At 37.8% G+C, this 15,222-nt stretch overlaps 1 protein-coding gene across 1 annotated transcript; it reads right to left on the bottom strand.

The window, feature by feature from the left end:
- Window positions 1–2,354: 2,354 nt before the first annotated feature.
- LOC117297144 (protein-cysteine N-palmitoyltransferase HHAT-like) lies at window positions 2,355–14,107 on the bottom strand. Its single transcript, XM_033780253.1, has 12 exons — window positions 13,880–14,107; window positions 12,509–12,766; window positions 11,783–11,850; window positions 10,955–11,068; window positions 10,469–10,663; window positions 9,532–9,771; window positions 8,842–9,013; window positions 7,959–8,109; window positions 7,462–7,497; window positions 6,715–6,916; window positions 5,938–6,082; window positions 2,355–2,675 (listed from the first exon to the last, which is right to left on the bottom strand). The coding sequence occupies exons 2-12, from the start codon at window positions 12,723–12,725 to the stop codon at window positions 2,557–2,559; spliced, it is 1,659 nt and encodes a 552-aa protein (XP_033636144.1). The 5' UTR covers window positions 12,726–12,766; window positions 13,880–14,107; the 3' UTR covers window positions 2,355–2,556.
- Between the last annotated feature and the right edge of the window lie 1,115 nt (window positions 14,108–15,222).

A 15,222-nucleotide genomic window follows, 5' to 3' on the forward strand; every position in this document is an offset into this window, starting at 1 on the left:
TTCTCAAAAGCTTTATACTATCGAAAGCTGGTTGCTACTGCCATTACTTTTCAAGAGTGACTACCAAACGTATACACTCCCTTTAAGTCAATTTATTTGTGATTATACGGATTCTTAACACTTGTTTTCAGGACTTTCTCACATCATAGGAAGATTTTATTTTGTACTTTTTAAACCTGTAGACGACACGCACCTAATGATTATGTTGAGTTTCCCTCGATTGAAGTTATTTTGTGTTAAGTATCCTTGTCTCTTTTTATATGCGATATTTTACAGTTTCACTTTCCCTGTGTTAACTTTCTAAGTGTTAAATTTACTTGAATAATGTTATTGTGTTGCTGTTCCTCAGGAAAGTAATTCTGAAAATCTCTAAAATTTGTTCGTCACGGGAGGTGGACACACATAAAGCAGGGGTTTCACTAAACTTCTCCTGAGAAAAAATAAAAGAGAGTGTGCACCCAAAGGCTCATTCTTCAAATCCCAAGTTTGTTTATTAATCAAATACCTATAAACAGAAGTTTATACATTAAGTTCTGTCAATTTCTTTGATAAGCACATGATCAAGTCAGAAGATTTCATTTGTGGGTGTTTCATTGTTGTTTAAGTTATATTAGAATAAACTATAAATGATGGTAAACTCGATGGTAAAACCACACCATAAATCTCTTTTTGGAGGGAGTGTTGTTTGGTTTTGTCGTTTTGAACAGTTTGCTCTGCTCGTCTTCAGAAGAAAAGCGATTAATTGATAAAATTACCCTTTTTAAGCGATTTTAAAAGAGATTATGACAAGGTTGTACCCGCAAGTTTACTTCTATTAATAGTTTATTCTTATTCAGTCACACCATGCAAAGCTTCAAACATCACATTGTTTTAATTCATAGTGTTCATTTTTTTAATTTAAAAATATTATTATATACCCTTTTATGCAGAAGGCATAGTGCAATTAATGTGGCGTCAAAGTTAGATCATGTGTGCTTCAAAAACATACATGTGTGGTGGGTTGTATTGGTGGTGGTACACCACAACCTCCATGCCTTGTTACTATGTACATTACATGGTTAAGGTTGTGTTTAGTTAGACAGCAGATGAAAATTGCTCAATATTTGTTGATTTTCATGGAACCACTTCTAACCAATCATTTCTTTTCTTTTGATTTAGGAAAATATCGTTCTAGTATAAATACTAAGTATACAAAAATAAAATTTGTATCAATTTCAATAATGATTACAAAAAGTATGTACTAAAGTAGCAATACCTATTTTAAGTAGTAGTCAACACATTCTTTTGAAAGCAATTGAAAGCAAGTCAACTTCCGAAGATCGCGAAAAAACATCAAGCCTTTGGCACAAAGTAGAATAACACATTTTATTTGGGTGATGAAGATATACCAATGAATAAGATTGGTATGCAAGTTCCAGTTCTTTTTAGCTCAAGTTAAAGACACTGGACACTATTGGTAATGACTAGCCTTCACAGTTGTTGTATCTCAACATATGCACAAAGTAACCAACCTGTGAAAATTTGAGCTCAATCGGTTGTTGAAGTTGCGAGATGATAATGAAAGAAAAAAACACCCTTGTTACACGAAGTTGTGTGCTTTCAGATGCTTGATTTCGAGACCTCAAATTCTTAACATGAGTTCTCGAAATCAAATTCATGGACAATTACTTCTTTCTCGAAAACTATGTCACTTCAGAGGGAGCCGTTTCTCAAACTATCAACCTCTCCCCAATACTTGTTACCAATAAAGAATTTATGCTAATAATTAATTTGAGTAATTACCAATAGTGTCCACTGCCTTTAATGGGAAGTAAAAAGATAACTTGTTTGATAAGGCTGAAGTAAAGAATAGATATGGAAAACTTTATGAGCCGTGAAGTGCAAAAAACTTTGCATTGAGCAGAGATGGATTTGTAAAGGTTTTGGGCAAGACACTAGGGATAGAATAAAATGACCCTTGAAAGAAAAATTATAAGGCTCAATTCACAAGCTGCTAACTATTAAATTAAATACCTAATTAAATCTTGTTCACGCACCATGAGTGTCTAAACTAGCAGATACAGGCAATATTTAAGTGCCTGTTGTTAACACAAGTATCAGATCCAGGCGATCCCATGCTTTTCTGATCATTGCACGATCGTTTTGTATCCTTTAAATAGGCCCCTATACAGCTACCACAAGCTCACAAAAGGACAATGAAAAACTCAAAAAAAAGTAGTTTGCATTGTGATCTTTACCAAAGTACAGATTTAAGGCCAAATAAAAAGAAGAAAAAATGTTTAGCGTCCCCACCCGTCTCCTTTTTTTCTTAAAAAAAAAAGTATATAACATTTAAACAATATCAGACGAAGATTTTGCATTATTTTTTAAATAACCAAGCTTTTAAAAATGTGTGGTTCGGCCATTTAAAAAAGGCCCTCCTACTTCCTTGTATTTAAAAGGCAGGAGGCTGAACAATTTGTGTTCTTCTTCTTTTGCATAGAAAGTGCTCCGTTGACTCCTAACTACACAGCGAGACACAGAAAAACCTCACAAAGTTGAGTATTGAGTATTCCTTCAAACGGCATAAACTTTCTTGCATAAGTAACTTTTACCAAAGTGTTGATGTAGAGCTCTGGTGAGTTGTAACACAGAGTAGAAAGTACAGAAGAATGTTAGGAGGGGCCATGGCCAGCCTGTAAAATAGGATCATGAAAGTTTGATCAATGATTAATATTGCTGGAACAACAAGGCTTAATTATAATTTATTTTTTTACAAATTTGAATTTTATTTGTCTTGATAATTTGATCTTGAAATGGCAGGGAAGGAAATCCCATGGGTCACCACAAAGGGCCCAGGGCAGATGCAAATTCTGCCCATGGTGGCGAGGCTGGTCAAATATGTATTTGATGACTCTTCAAAAAAGTTTGCTTAGCACAGAAAATTCAGGTTACATTTGACCAGGCAAAATATAATGTAATGTATATCAGGCCTTCATTTTAATAAATCCGAGGAGAGCTGTAAATTGCTCTCCTTAATTCAAGAAAATGAATTAAGGAGAGCGTTTTGCTCTCGCTAACAAAACCCAAGTTTAATGAACACGTACTCAAGAAAATGAACACAAAGTTCACCAGTTGTTTAACTTTTTCTTACTCAATTTAATGAGTTTACTTTAATCATGAAACAACTTTTTTGCAATCAAAATGAATGTTTCGATAAATTAAATAGACCCCACAATTATGTATATCCCCCAGGCACCCCCCCCCCCTAAAAATAAAAAGTTTGGTTATCCGCTGTTAATGTTGCCACCCTTTGAGAAAAAAAAGAATAGGCCTAAGTACAAAATATGGCAGAGAATGAAATTGTCTTAACTTTATAGTAATTATCTTTTGTGAATTTGCCTAAAGATAACAGAAAAACTGTCCAAAAAAAAATTGTGTCCGCTATTTTTCAATTATTTTGTTATTTCTTGGGGCTTGTTTAATACTGTAGTTGTCTGTAGCTCTCTCCAGAGCAAAGAAACATTCTTGTCTGTGGCTGTGCACATCGGCACCGTAGTGTGTACATGTACGTCAGCGTAATCCGTATTGGTATTATGAAGCAGTGTGGGGAACCACCGACTGCTGCCGATCGTCGATCGCGCCACAAAACGACCGCGACTGATTAGCCTGCCTTGGTACGGCCAGCTTCACATACTGCACACAGGGCCGACCACGGGCCATACTTTTGTACACTTGTACTGGACATGCAGTACATAATTATTATACACAGTGCAAACTTATCCATATGCATGAGCTACAACACCATGTGTGCTTGTGATTGGTCTGGAAAAATATCTGCATACAATGGGTAGTACGTGGGATCTTCCATATGCATCAGTACGCGATTATGTGACTTGTGATTGGACCGGCGTTGCAAGCGCCAAGAATGAAGGACGCGCGCTGGCAGTAGTTGTTGCAATGGCGCTATTTAAAATGTACGAGGGGTTTGAGGGCTGGGCTCGAGAGCTGGGCGGGCGGGACTTGAATTGGAGCCAAAAATATCCTTTGGGTTGGGGGGGGGGCATACAATTACTTGCGGGTGCGTTCGATTAGATTTCCCGGGTCGACCCAGATCTGACCATCCCCAGTGCGTATGATTAGCTTTGACGTCAAAGCTGTGTGGGCCCGAGTGAGACCCAAGTTCATGACGTAACGGCGAAAACTTTCTCAATGGCCACCATTTTGTGTGTAATTCAGCGGGACATTTTTTATGAAGTTTGACACACATTTTCGCCATTAAAACAGCGTTTTTGTGAGCAACAAGTATTTATTATTCGAATCAGTGTACCTTTTTATCACTGTGGGGTTGTAAAAGTGTTTAAAGTTGCAGGTATATCTTGAGAATAATTATTTGACGATGTTTTCATGAATCCACGAAAAGTATCGGACGAAATGCACAAAATGGGAGTAGTTCCGGTCGGCTGTCCCTTGGCGTTCTATCTAGCTCATGTCTTGGGCTTGTCCACGAATTCTTTTATGCTGCTTGATTTTGTCGATATATGTCCGACAAACCTTACACCAAATTTTGGTTACCATGACCCGGTCATTTATTGGTGCCGTCTCGTAACCATAACTTTCCAAATTCCACCTCAAGAATGTTGATAATTGAACACTTGACATCTTGATGTCATAATCCAGCATAAGCAAACAAAATTTTCACGTCGAGCAGCATGGGGCTCTTACTGTAGTTTACTGTGCATGATCCCAGTTCCTTTCAATTGTTTTTACTCCAAAATGCGTTTGTCCAGCCAGGTGGCCGGAGATCCCCCCCCCCCTTTACAGCATACTTTTATCATGACAAAATACTTAACCAATCATGAGCGTGTATTTGCGGTACCACTCTTTAGTGTAAGAGCCCGCCCACCAGTGTGGAATTCTATAGGCCCCACACAGATACGTCTGTGTGACCGGCTGCGGTAAACATCAAGCACGTGCGCGCAAAAACACAACCAGTGTGGAATCGCTCACATTCGTCTGTGTGACCGGCTGCGGTAATCATCAAGCACGCGCGCACGCAAACACAGTCAGAGCAGACTATAATAGGACTCGTTTGCCACTGCCAACTCGCAACATTCAAGTGGCAGCAGGCTTATAAACTCCGAGATTCAAGCGGCTTATTTTAATCAACAATTAGGGTATTGAAAAAACATGCTCTTGTTAAATTTGTAAGGAGCGCTTTTTTTTGCTCTCCTTGGAAAACATTAAGGAGCGCGGAGGAGCGCGAGCGCGATCGCGCTCCTTTAAAATTATGGTCTGGTATATTGTTGGACCCAGGGCCCATTTTCATAGAGCTGCTTGAGCAACAAAATTGTGCTTAACAGATAAAGGTTTCCAGCTAAACTGCTATGTCACATGAAAAAATTGTAACTGCAACTAGTATCCTGCTTATTTTTGCTTAGCAGAAAGCAGAAAGCAGGAAGCATAATTCTCTGCTTAAAGGCAGTGGACACTATTGGTAATTATTAGCATTAAACCTTTCTTTGTAACGAGTAATGGGGAGAGGTTGATTGTATAAAACATTGTGAGAAACGGCTCCCTCTGAAGTGCCATAGGTTTCGAGAAAGAAGTAATTTTCCACGAATTTGATTTCGAGACCTCAGATTTAGAACTTGAGGACTTGAAATCAACCATATAAACGCACACAACTTCGTGTGACAATGGTGTTTTTTCTTTCATTATTATCTCGCACGTTCGATGATCGATTGAGCTCAAATTTTGCTCAAGATTCGTTATTTTTTGCATATGTTGAGATACACCAACTGTGAAGGCTAGTCTTTGGCAATTACCAATAGTGTCCACTGCCTTTAAGTAACTTTATGAAATTAGACCCTAGTTGTGACCAATTATGTGACCACGTCAGCATACAGTTGATACATACGTCACAATACATTTAAGCTGATGGAAAAAGACACTTACCAGATACTATAATCCTATGATAATAAGTATACGCCACACGCTGCCCACCAAGAAAGACTAGGTTTGAAAGAGCTAGAAGCATATAGTTCAATGTCAGAAACAAACCAAGCACTCTGAAAACGGCTGATGGCGACATCTTACTCTTCTGGAGAAAAATAAAATGACAAAAGAAGAGAACACAATTATTGCTGAAGTGTATGCATATAGCCTTGTCACACAAGGCACATTTTATAGGCAACTTGGAGGCAACCAATGCTAAAGGACCATTTTGGTAGCACAGAAGTAATTTTTTCAAACAATGTCAACAATTGTCATGGTAGCAATTAAAAGGTCGTGGGTTCAAATCCAAATCGAGTGATTTGCATGGGGAGTATACAGTGCTTAACACAAATCGGTGTATAGGTCAAAACAAATAATTGTTCTTTATTGCCGATGCAAAAACAACATCTATTTATAGAGAAGTAGTTTCAAATTTGGGTATTATTATTATTATTATTATTTATTCGACCAATACAAGTTACAACAGTCAAGTTACAATAACACAAGACAGAACATTAACGGAAAAACAATTATAAAAAAGCAAGAAATAAGGAAAATAAATACAGAATTAAATACAAGAATAAATAAGGTTAAATTAAAATAAAATAGAAACCTAAATTTATATAGTTTCAAAAAGTTAACCAATTTTAACATCAGGTAAATTTTAAGAAATAAGAAACTGAAGAAAATGGCTGGGCCATTCAGACTGTCAAGGCAGCTTGGTTTTGAGACACTTACAAGGAACGCTAAAATTCCAAACTGTTCGACCGCCTTTTGGACAGTGATCTCGACAACGACCCCAAGCCAGTTGATTAAGGCCCAGTAGAGAAGATATACCTCCACCCCATGCCAGAAGAACACGAAGGAGAAACAGAGCATGGAGGCAAGAAGTTGTCTCAGAAAACCTCGTTGAGAGCCGCCCACTGGGATGTAGATGGTGCTGCATTTCAAGAAGAAAAAAAAAGAGAGACAATCAAGCCCAATCATACTTCTTGCAAAAGCGAATGCGATACAAATTTTGACGCCACAAATTCGCAACTAATAGTTTGCATCAGTTGAAATGTGCATGGCTATGATTCATGGCTTTGACTTCAAAATTTGTATTGCATTCACATTCGCAGGAAGTATGAACCGGGCTTTTCAAGGCCATGAATTACACAGAGGTCACGGGCTCTGTTGCCCCCGGTCTTGGCCTTGGTGCCCGTCAACTTAGTTTTCCCACAGATTTGAACATTTTGCAGAAGAAGTTCAAGATTGAAATGGTCTTGCCTTCTAACGGATAAAATTCCAGGCCATTTGTTTGTTTGCCTTAAGGTCGGTTTATAGTCGGTCGCACTATGGTCGCGCGATGGAAATCTTGAAGCGCAATCATAAAAAGACACAGTTTTTAGGCCTCAGTCTTGGGATCGCGCGCAATATTTCCATCGCACAACCATCGCGTGATCGACTATAAACCGGCCTTAAGATAACGAATTGTTTCCTTACCTTATTAGCAGGGAGTTGAGACCTCTGTCAAAATATCTGTTGAATTAATAGAAGAAACAAACAAATGAGATTTATTTTGGGTCAATTTTATTTTTGGGTCAAGTCTACAAAGTAAATATCATAAATAGTTTACTGAGCCACAAGGAAAACTGACCGAGTAAATTTTAATTAAATTTTACGGTGAAAAACAAAAAATACCGATAGCTCAGTTGGTAGGGCACCGGCCTATTAATCTGGAGGTCTCGGGTTCAAATCCTGTTCTAATAACTGTTCTATTGATTTACACCCAAGTTTAATGTAATCAAGAAAAATGAGTTGGTTGTCAACCAGGTCATTTTTTATACAAAACCACATAATTGATACCACCTTTTTGGTTTAAAATTAGAAAGTAGAAACACAAAGAAATGCGATAGAATAAAACAGATTTTTGGGGGTTAAAGTCAAGTTGTTTATTGAAAATACATCGGCACATTCTATTTACACAGGGTTAGACTAACCTCCACATGTCTTGAAATGTGTATATACTCAGAACGCATGCAGGTGGTAATGGGGCCTCTATCCTGTCAAATAGCGCAATGGCTCGGGGGATGCCATACGTTACCACGTACTTGATCTGGAAGAAAAGTAGGTGGCAGAGACCGATCCCACCTGGGGGTAACAGAGAAATTCTTTTAAAAAAAAATTCCAACTTTGGGATAATTTTTCTTTTCCGAGCGTATAAATGCTCATACACTCTGAAAACATTGCTTAGAATTTAAACACTTTTCTAAGCATAAGTTTTGTACCCATTTTTTTCACATGTATTTAACCTACAAAATGTTTAGATTACTGTGTGTGTTTACAACCAATTTGAGCAGGTGTCAAAATGATAAACATGTTTATCTTTTAAACATGTTTAAAAAGTGAGTACGAACATTTGTATTCAAAGCTCTAAACAGAGTTGTTACAGTGAAGTAACATTGCATTCTTATAAGCGCACATATCCAAGTACACTGTAGCTAGATCAAGGCGCTTTACAACATTCAATACCCTTGGGAGCACACAGAACCTCAAGTTGCTGATATTGGTGCTAATGGGTAAATCCAACACCAAACTGTCTCAGCCCTGTCAGATTGCCATTTATACCTGGACTACAAGAAGTAATTAGAGTTTAGTATCTTTCTCTAATGTCAAGACCAGGAGTTGAACCACACTCAGGTACCATTTATGAATGCTTTCAGTGCCTGTTCTTTCAATTGTATTAAAAAAAGGTTTTATGGGTTTTGAAGGGAGGCCGGGCTTGTGCCATTATATACAATGTGATAGTTGTAAGATTCTCTAGAGTCGAGGTGCTGTAATTCTTCGGAAGAAAAAGAAAACCCCAAAGAATACTTTGCTCACCTAGTGACCATGTAGGTAAGAATTGGAATTTGTACCAGACTTGATGGAATGATGGGAAATAGAGGAAATGCAAGACAAAGTCCGCAAAGACCGCCCAGAAGATGTAGCGCATGAACTCCTTCAGAATGCGTTTCAGCTCCTCCTTTGAAAAAGGTCTCGGGGACTTGTTGATCTGCAAAACCAAAGCAGGAAGTTGTCAACTTTTTACTGCAACAATTTAAGCCTGGTTCGAATGCGATACAAGCTTTGACGTCACACATAGAACAAAATTTGAATCAGTTGAGTTGTGCTCAAAAACAGCAAGTATAAACCGGGCTTAACAAGCACAGTTCACAAATATTGCAAGCAGATGAGTGCATTGTTGCACAATACCCATTCCATTTCACTCAGCTTTGCCTCGTAAAATGGAAAACCCAGATTTCATCGAATAAAATCATATTCTGCCATAATGCGCGAACGAAATGCATTCAATGTTTGTTTAATATAACACATCGCTGCAGTGAATACATGACACATAACGCGATAACCAGTTATGGTGTTTGTACGTCAAGGGCAGACACAGATACAGACACACAATCTATATGGAAAGTAACCTACAAAGAGATCTCAAAGAATACGTGCACTTACACAACTAAAACCTTTTTACGGTTAAGTTCGAACAATTCACATTCATTTCCGTTAGACACTTACTTGTTGAGAAAATTTGTCAAAGGTCATAACAGGTCCAGTAGCAAACAGCGGAAAGTAGAAATTGTAGGACATGACGCTAAAGAAATCCCAATTTTCATTTGTGTATCCCTGCTGGGTAGCTGCGGTTGTCCTTTTAGTGCTTTTGCAGTACTCAAGGCAATAGCTCAGCAGCCTTAGTTGACACATAGCTGTGCTGAAGACAACATGGTTGAACAGTTCTTCATTCGGGAAGAGAAAAGTCTGTTTCATGAAAAAAGACACCTTTCAGGAAACTGCTTCAAACAGAAAACTCAACACTACGATATTTTGTGAATCTTTGTGGCATTAAGTTGCAGATCCAGGGGGCTGGTCCACGGGAGTCCAGACCCCTTACTTCTCTTGACAACATTTTTTTGGAGGAAAAAAACTACACCACACACACTTGTGGCACATTTTTAAACAGGCAGCAGTAAAAAATGTTAACATGGGAGCATGTGCCCCCTGCCCCCTGGGTCCATGCGTGCTTTAACACTTTAGATTGTCGGAACACGTGTTAGATGTCAATCTAGTAGAGCTATCACATTCTGAAAGGGTACTTCATTTTGTAAATTTTTAAATTGCGCCACTGAGTATAGCTCTCAGCGCGAATGTCATAAACATGGTGGTAAATGTTCAAGACACACTCAAACTAGTTCCTTTTTTATTGTCAAAACACGTTATATGTACATGTATGACATCTAGTAGAGATGATCACATTCTCAAAATGCACAACAATTGAATGAGTTAAAATTACATGTTAATCTTATTGCCTGCTAGCTGCGTTGTACCAAAACTCATTGCAATCCTCCAGTTATTTTTTTTCTGGTGCTTTTGTAAGTTCTTTTTTTAACTCTCTCGGGTGAAATTCCTGGATTAGCGCCTAAATTCAGACAAGTGACAGAAAAGTTTGTGTACTTACCAAATGACTACTGAAGAACTCTGTGTTTGTACTTAAAATTTCAAGGAGTATGACTGCCCATACGACCACAGCAGACTTGGTCCTGGAAGCGAGGTATGCTACTAAAGTGTACAGGATGAACACTAGAACTGCCATGGCACCAAATATGCATAGAAGACTAAGCATTCCATAACCAAAGATAAAATGCTTCCTCCACTGCGGGCGGGGAAAATTGAAAAAGGAAAATTAGTTTTGATCATAGTTTTGCTTTTACATTTAATTTCCGGTGAAACAAGTTGTGCAACGCAAACATAGAACAGACTAGAAACATGTTTCTTAGGTGTTTGTGGGTGCTATGTCCTGCCTTTTTGAAAAAAGTAAGGAGGAGGATTAGGGCCTTTTTTCCCCCTTTTTCATCTTAAAATGGCCGCCGGACAAATTCTTAAAGACAAATTCGTCTTGGCCTTATGCAAAGAAATAAAAACGCAAACAAGTTTTCCAACAGACCTTGGGAATAGTTTTCTCCACAACTCGGCCAAGAATAATATGGCCCAATGTAAGGAGTATAGTTACAGGTGTCACCATTGCATGCCAATATGACCATTCAAAATCAGCTACATCCTGAAGGAAGACAAGAATGGAACAAAGACGACAGTGAATACTAAAACCAGTGCCAGTAGAAGAAATGAGTGCAATAGAATGATGGTCATCAATGGGTATTGGACACAGGGATGCTAAATTTGTCCACATTCCTTGAGCGTGCATGTGTGAGTATTTATTTTTCAGTAAACTTGAATAATAATAATAGTAGTAATAATAATTATAATAATAACAACCGTATTTATAATGCGCCTTCGCAAAAGGATACAAAGCGCCAGGTATTTATATAGCAAGGAGTGGGACGAAGCTTGAGATATAAGACCTAATCCTTAAGCGCCATGTAATGGTTTACACAGTGCTGTGGCGCAATATGCTGCCAATCCAGCCAGGGTTTGATATAGGCTGCTTAGTATAATACCACACTATTTTTGCTATGATGAGCTAATCAGAATCAAGAATAAATGCACATTAATTGCTTGAAGATAATTGGTATTGACATCTTGCGCAATGCGCAGCGCACTTACACACACCTATCCTGTCCTCCATTTTGGGAGTCAATATTACAAAGGAATTTACTCAAAAAAATGATGGAAATGGTGGGCGCACATTGTGCGGAGGTCGGCGTTTCACATTAATGCAATGGCTCATTAACCTATTTCCCTGTCACTACTCATGGTTTTGTCTCGTGTAATGCATCAAACAAAGAAACAAAACTTGAATTCTGGTTATTATTACCTTGTGGCTGTTACCAAAAATCGACCAACCACGTTCAAGCATATAGGAACTGAAGACTTCCACATGTTCTGTGAGATATAAAAAAGTAAATTATGCATTAATAGCTAAACCATTACAAAGAGAATAGACACTATCAGAGCCGTGGCTTCTAAATACTGGCTTCGGGACAGAATCAATACGGGGCCGCTTATTTCATTGAGATGTTTCTATATCTAACTCCATGGTAGTGAAAAATAAGCAAAAAAACCCTTGAATCTACTAAGCGTGAGTAGAAGTTCCCAGTTTCCAATCAAACTCTGGGGCAGCCTCGCTACCATGGGCAGCATGCCGTATAGATACTTGTTAATAACCCCTGGTAGGTACCGAAAAACAACGATGACAACACAGACAGCAGGACAAGTTACACAGCAATAAATAAAGAGGCTTTCAAATAAGTAGTTCACAAAATTTCTCTTTAGATCAAAATTCTGACTGCAACCATGTAAACAACTCTTCAAACAAACAAAACAAGCAGTGTGCGGAGAGCTTGTTATTTCTTCAATAACAAATTGCTTAGTTGGTATGACACTGCTTTTAAAATTGCAAAGGTCGTGGGTTCGAATCCCACCCGAGTAATATGCCTGTGGTTTTGTTTTTCACAGAACTTGTGGGAAAGTACTAAGTACAGTGCTAACACACATCGGTGTATGGGTAAAACCAAAATTAATAACAAATTGTTTGCAGTACCTTGTGAAGAAATATAAACATTGTAGAAGGCAGTTGAGAATGTGATAACAACAAATGTGAGATAGACAGCAAGTTCTGGGATGGGGAGCTTGCCCTCAGTCGTCTTCACATCAGTTGTTGACGTTGACGAGAGCGCTCCTTTGCTGCTAGAGCTATGGGATGCGGATTTACTGGTTTTCTTTCTCACTGGGAATCTTCTCTCTTGAAGTTTCCCCATGATGTCATCAGTGACTCAATTAGGGAGGGAGATACAATTTACTGAAAATTTGATAAATAGATGAATATGTCACATCAGACTTTGTAAAAAAAAAAATCATTGAGATTTTAAAATGAAAGTCAAAATGGTGATGTCAAGGAACATGGGCAACTGGCGTTACGCAGAACCCTATCAGCTAATTTTATGCCGTGCAGTTCATGTTGAGCTTGACGAAACACTGTGAACTGCCTGGATGTGATTTTTCTACAAAAACAGTAAAAAGGTGGCTTATTTGGATGTGATATTGGTAGGGATCTACCAATATCACACCTTACCATTTTTGCAGAGCAATCACATCCAGGCTGTTCAAAACATAAACGCAAATTTGTCACAAATTTCACTCCCAAGCAAAAGCTTGAAATTTGCACAGGCAATCTTGAAGATTGCACGCTTCCAAGCTTGCGCGAGCGACTAGTTTGCACCCACTATTTGAGAAAAAAAAGCTTTAAAAGGCTGTGTGGGTAGGGCGGATACATAAAAAATAAAGCGACCAAATAGGGGGCCTACATGGCCTAGCAATCGAAATTACCTAAGTTTTGTGGGTTAAATGTTTTAAGTTTATTCCAATATTGGCAACAAACAACACCTGTAGACAATAAATGTAGAGTAATCAAATAAAATTGAGCAATACATACAGATTACAAACATGTGTCTGCTTGTCATGTATGACAAACAGACATTGAAACATCATTATCACTTACTTCTAGAAACTATAAGAATCCCCCGTTTATAGTTTCTCGAAGTAATTATCACTAGACCCAGTGATTGGGGCGCTAGATTCCTTTTTACAAAAATTCGAAAAAAGGAATCTATCTAGCGCCCCAGTCACTGGGTCTACATTATCACATGGTTAAAACGGATGGTTAAAATAATTAGACTGTTAATGTTATTTCCGCAAGGAATGCACCTTCAAATGCTTTAAAATCGGTCAGCTCAGCACACACCCACAGTACAAATCAAGGATTCAGATGCATGTACATTGTAATACTGTAATTGTATTGTAAGCATGATGAGAGTTCGGAGCAAAAAGGACATGCAATTATTGTATTTTTAATTGGAATACAAAGTAAACTTTGAGTTAACCTGCCATGAAGGTAGGAAATGAACCTACTTACTTGCACCTATGTTTATGATGACTTTGAACTTTTAAGAAGCATGAATGCAGTCGTACAACCAGGAACCTTCAGTTTCTTCAGACTTGTTAAAAAACTAAAGCTGCAGCCGACACAAAAGTGTTGTACCTTTTTAATTAGTTGAACAGCGCCCTCTGTTGTTTCTAAGTGCAGCTAACTATAGAAACCTTCACCAGTGGGACATTATTTTGGTCATTCAATTAGCACTCAGAATTAAAAGCATTTACAATCCACTCGCAAAATCTCGACCCTTAAGTTTCCTGACCTGCCTCAATAACTTAACTTTAGCCACTCAACCAAAAGACAATATTTACAAACTTTTTTCTCATTCCTAAAATCATTGTTGCTTTCAGCTTTATTCTTAAAAACATTATAATATTACAGAACTAACATTAGAGGCACTGGACACTATTGGTAATTACTCAAAATAATTATTAGCATAAAATCTTACTTGGTAACGAGTAATGGAGAGCTGTTGATAGTATACCACATTGTGAGAAACAGCTCCCTCTGAAGTAAAGTAGTTTTTGAGAAAGAAGTAATTTCTCACTAAGTTTGAATTAAATTTTGTTTCGAGACCTCACAATTAGATTTTGAGGTCTTGAAATCAAGCATCTGAAAGCACACAACTTGTAGGCGGTTTTTCTTCCATTATTGTCTCGCAACTTCATGGGCCAATTGACCTCAAATTTTCACAGGTTTGCTATTTTATGCATATGTTGGGATACACCAAGTGAGAAGACTGGTCTTTGACAATTACCAATAGTGTCCGCTGTCTTTAAATCATAATATAATAAGAAAAAAAGAAAAAAGAAAAAGAAAAAAAATACAGTAAAATTCTCAAACACTTATCTGTACAATCAAAATAAAATATATGGTTGCGATTTAGTAAAATAAAATGTATAAAACCTTATGGTAAACCTTCCTCCTTACATTTTAACCCTTGATAGTATATACACCTAGTGTTTATTGTGAGAAACAAACAGCGGGTATATACATCGGATCAAACATACTTCACTTATTGAACTACTGCTAATAATAACTTAACATGCAACTTAACTCATACAAATATATTTGAACTACACTTCCACTTTTAGGACATCGGAGCAAATATCTTAAATGAAAATACAGTTTGTAAAAAAACCCAGTAATTTTGAACATAAAGGTACCCCTATTGTATCACTGATGCACTAGCACTATGTCCACAAGTGCTAGTGTATATGGACAAATTCAGCACTTCTGCTTTCCATTGCAACGAGGCTGCGCCATGAAGGTCAAAGTGCAAATTGGATGCATCTATAATAACGTTTTCCACTAACACATCT

The sequence above is a fragment of the Asterias rubens genome, chromosome 1 (assembly GCF_902459465.1).
Source record: "Asterias rubens chromosome 1, eAstRub1.3, whole genome shotgun sequence".
NCBI lineage: Eukaryota > Metazoa > Echinodermata > Asteroidea > Forcipulatida > Asteriidae > Asterias > Asterias rubens.

Bases quoted from the DNA above. Each gene is read 5' to 3' on its own strand.
- LOC117297144 (XM_033780253.1), bottom strand. From the start codon at position 12,725: ATGGGGAAACTTCAAGAGAGAAGATTCCCAGTGAGAAAGAAAACCAGT. The intron at 11,851-12,508 runs GTACTGCAAACA...TATATCTCACAG, and splicing joins TGTTTATATTTCTTCACAAG to AACATGTGGAAGTCTTCAGT. The intron at 10,664-10,954 runs GTCTGTTGGAAA...CCCCGCCCGCAG, and splicing joins TGGAGAAAACTATTCCCAAG to TGGAGGAAGCATTTTATCTT.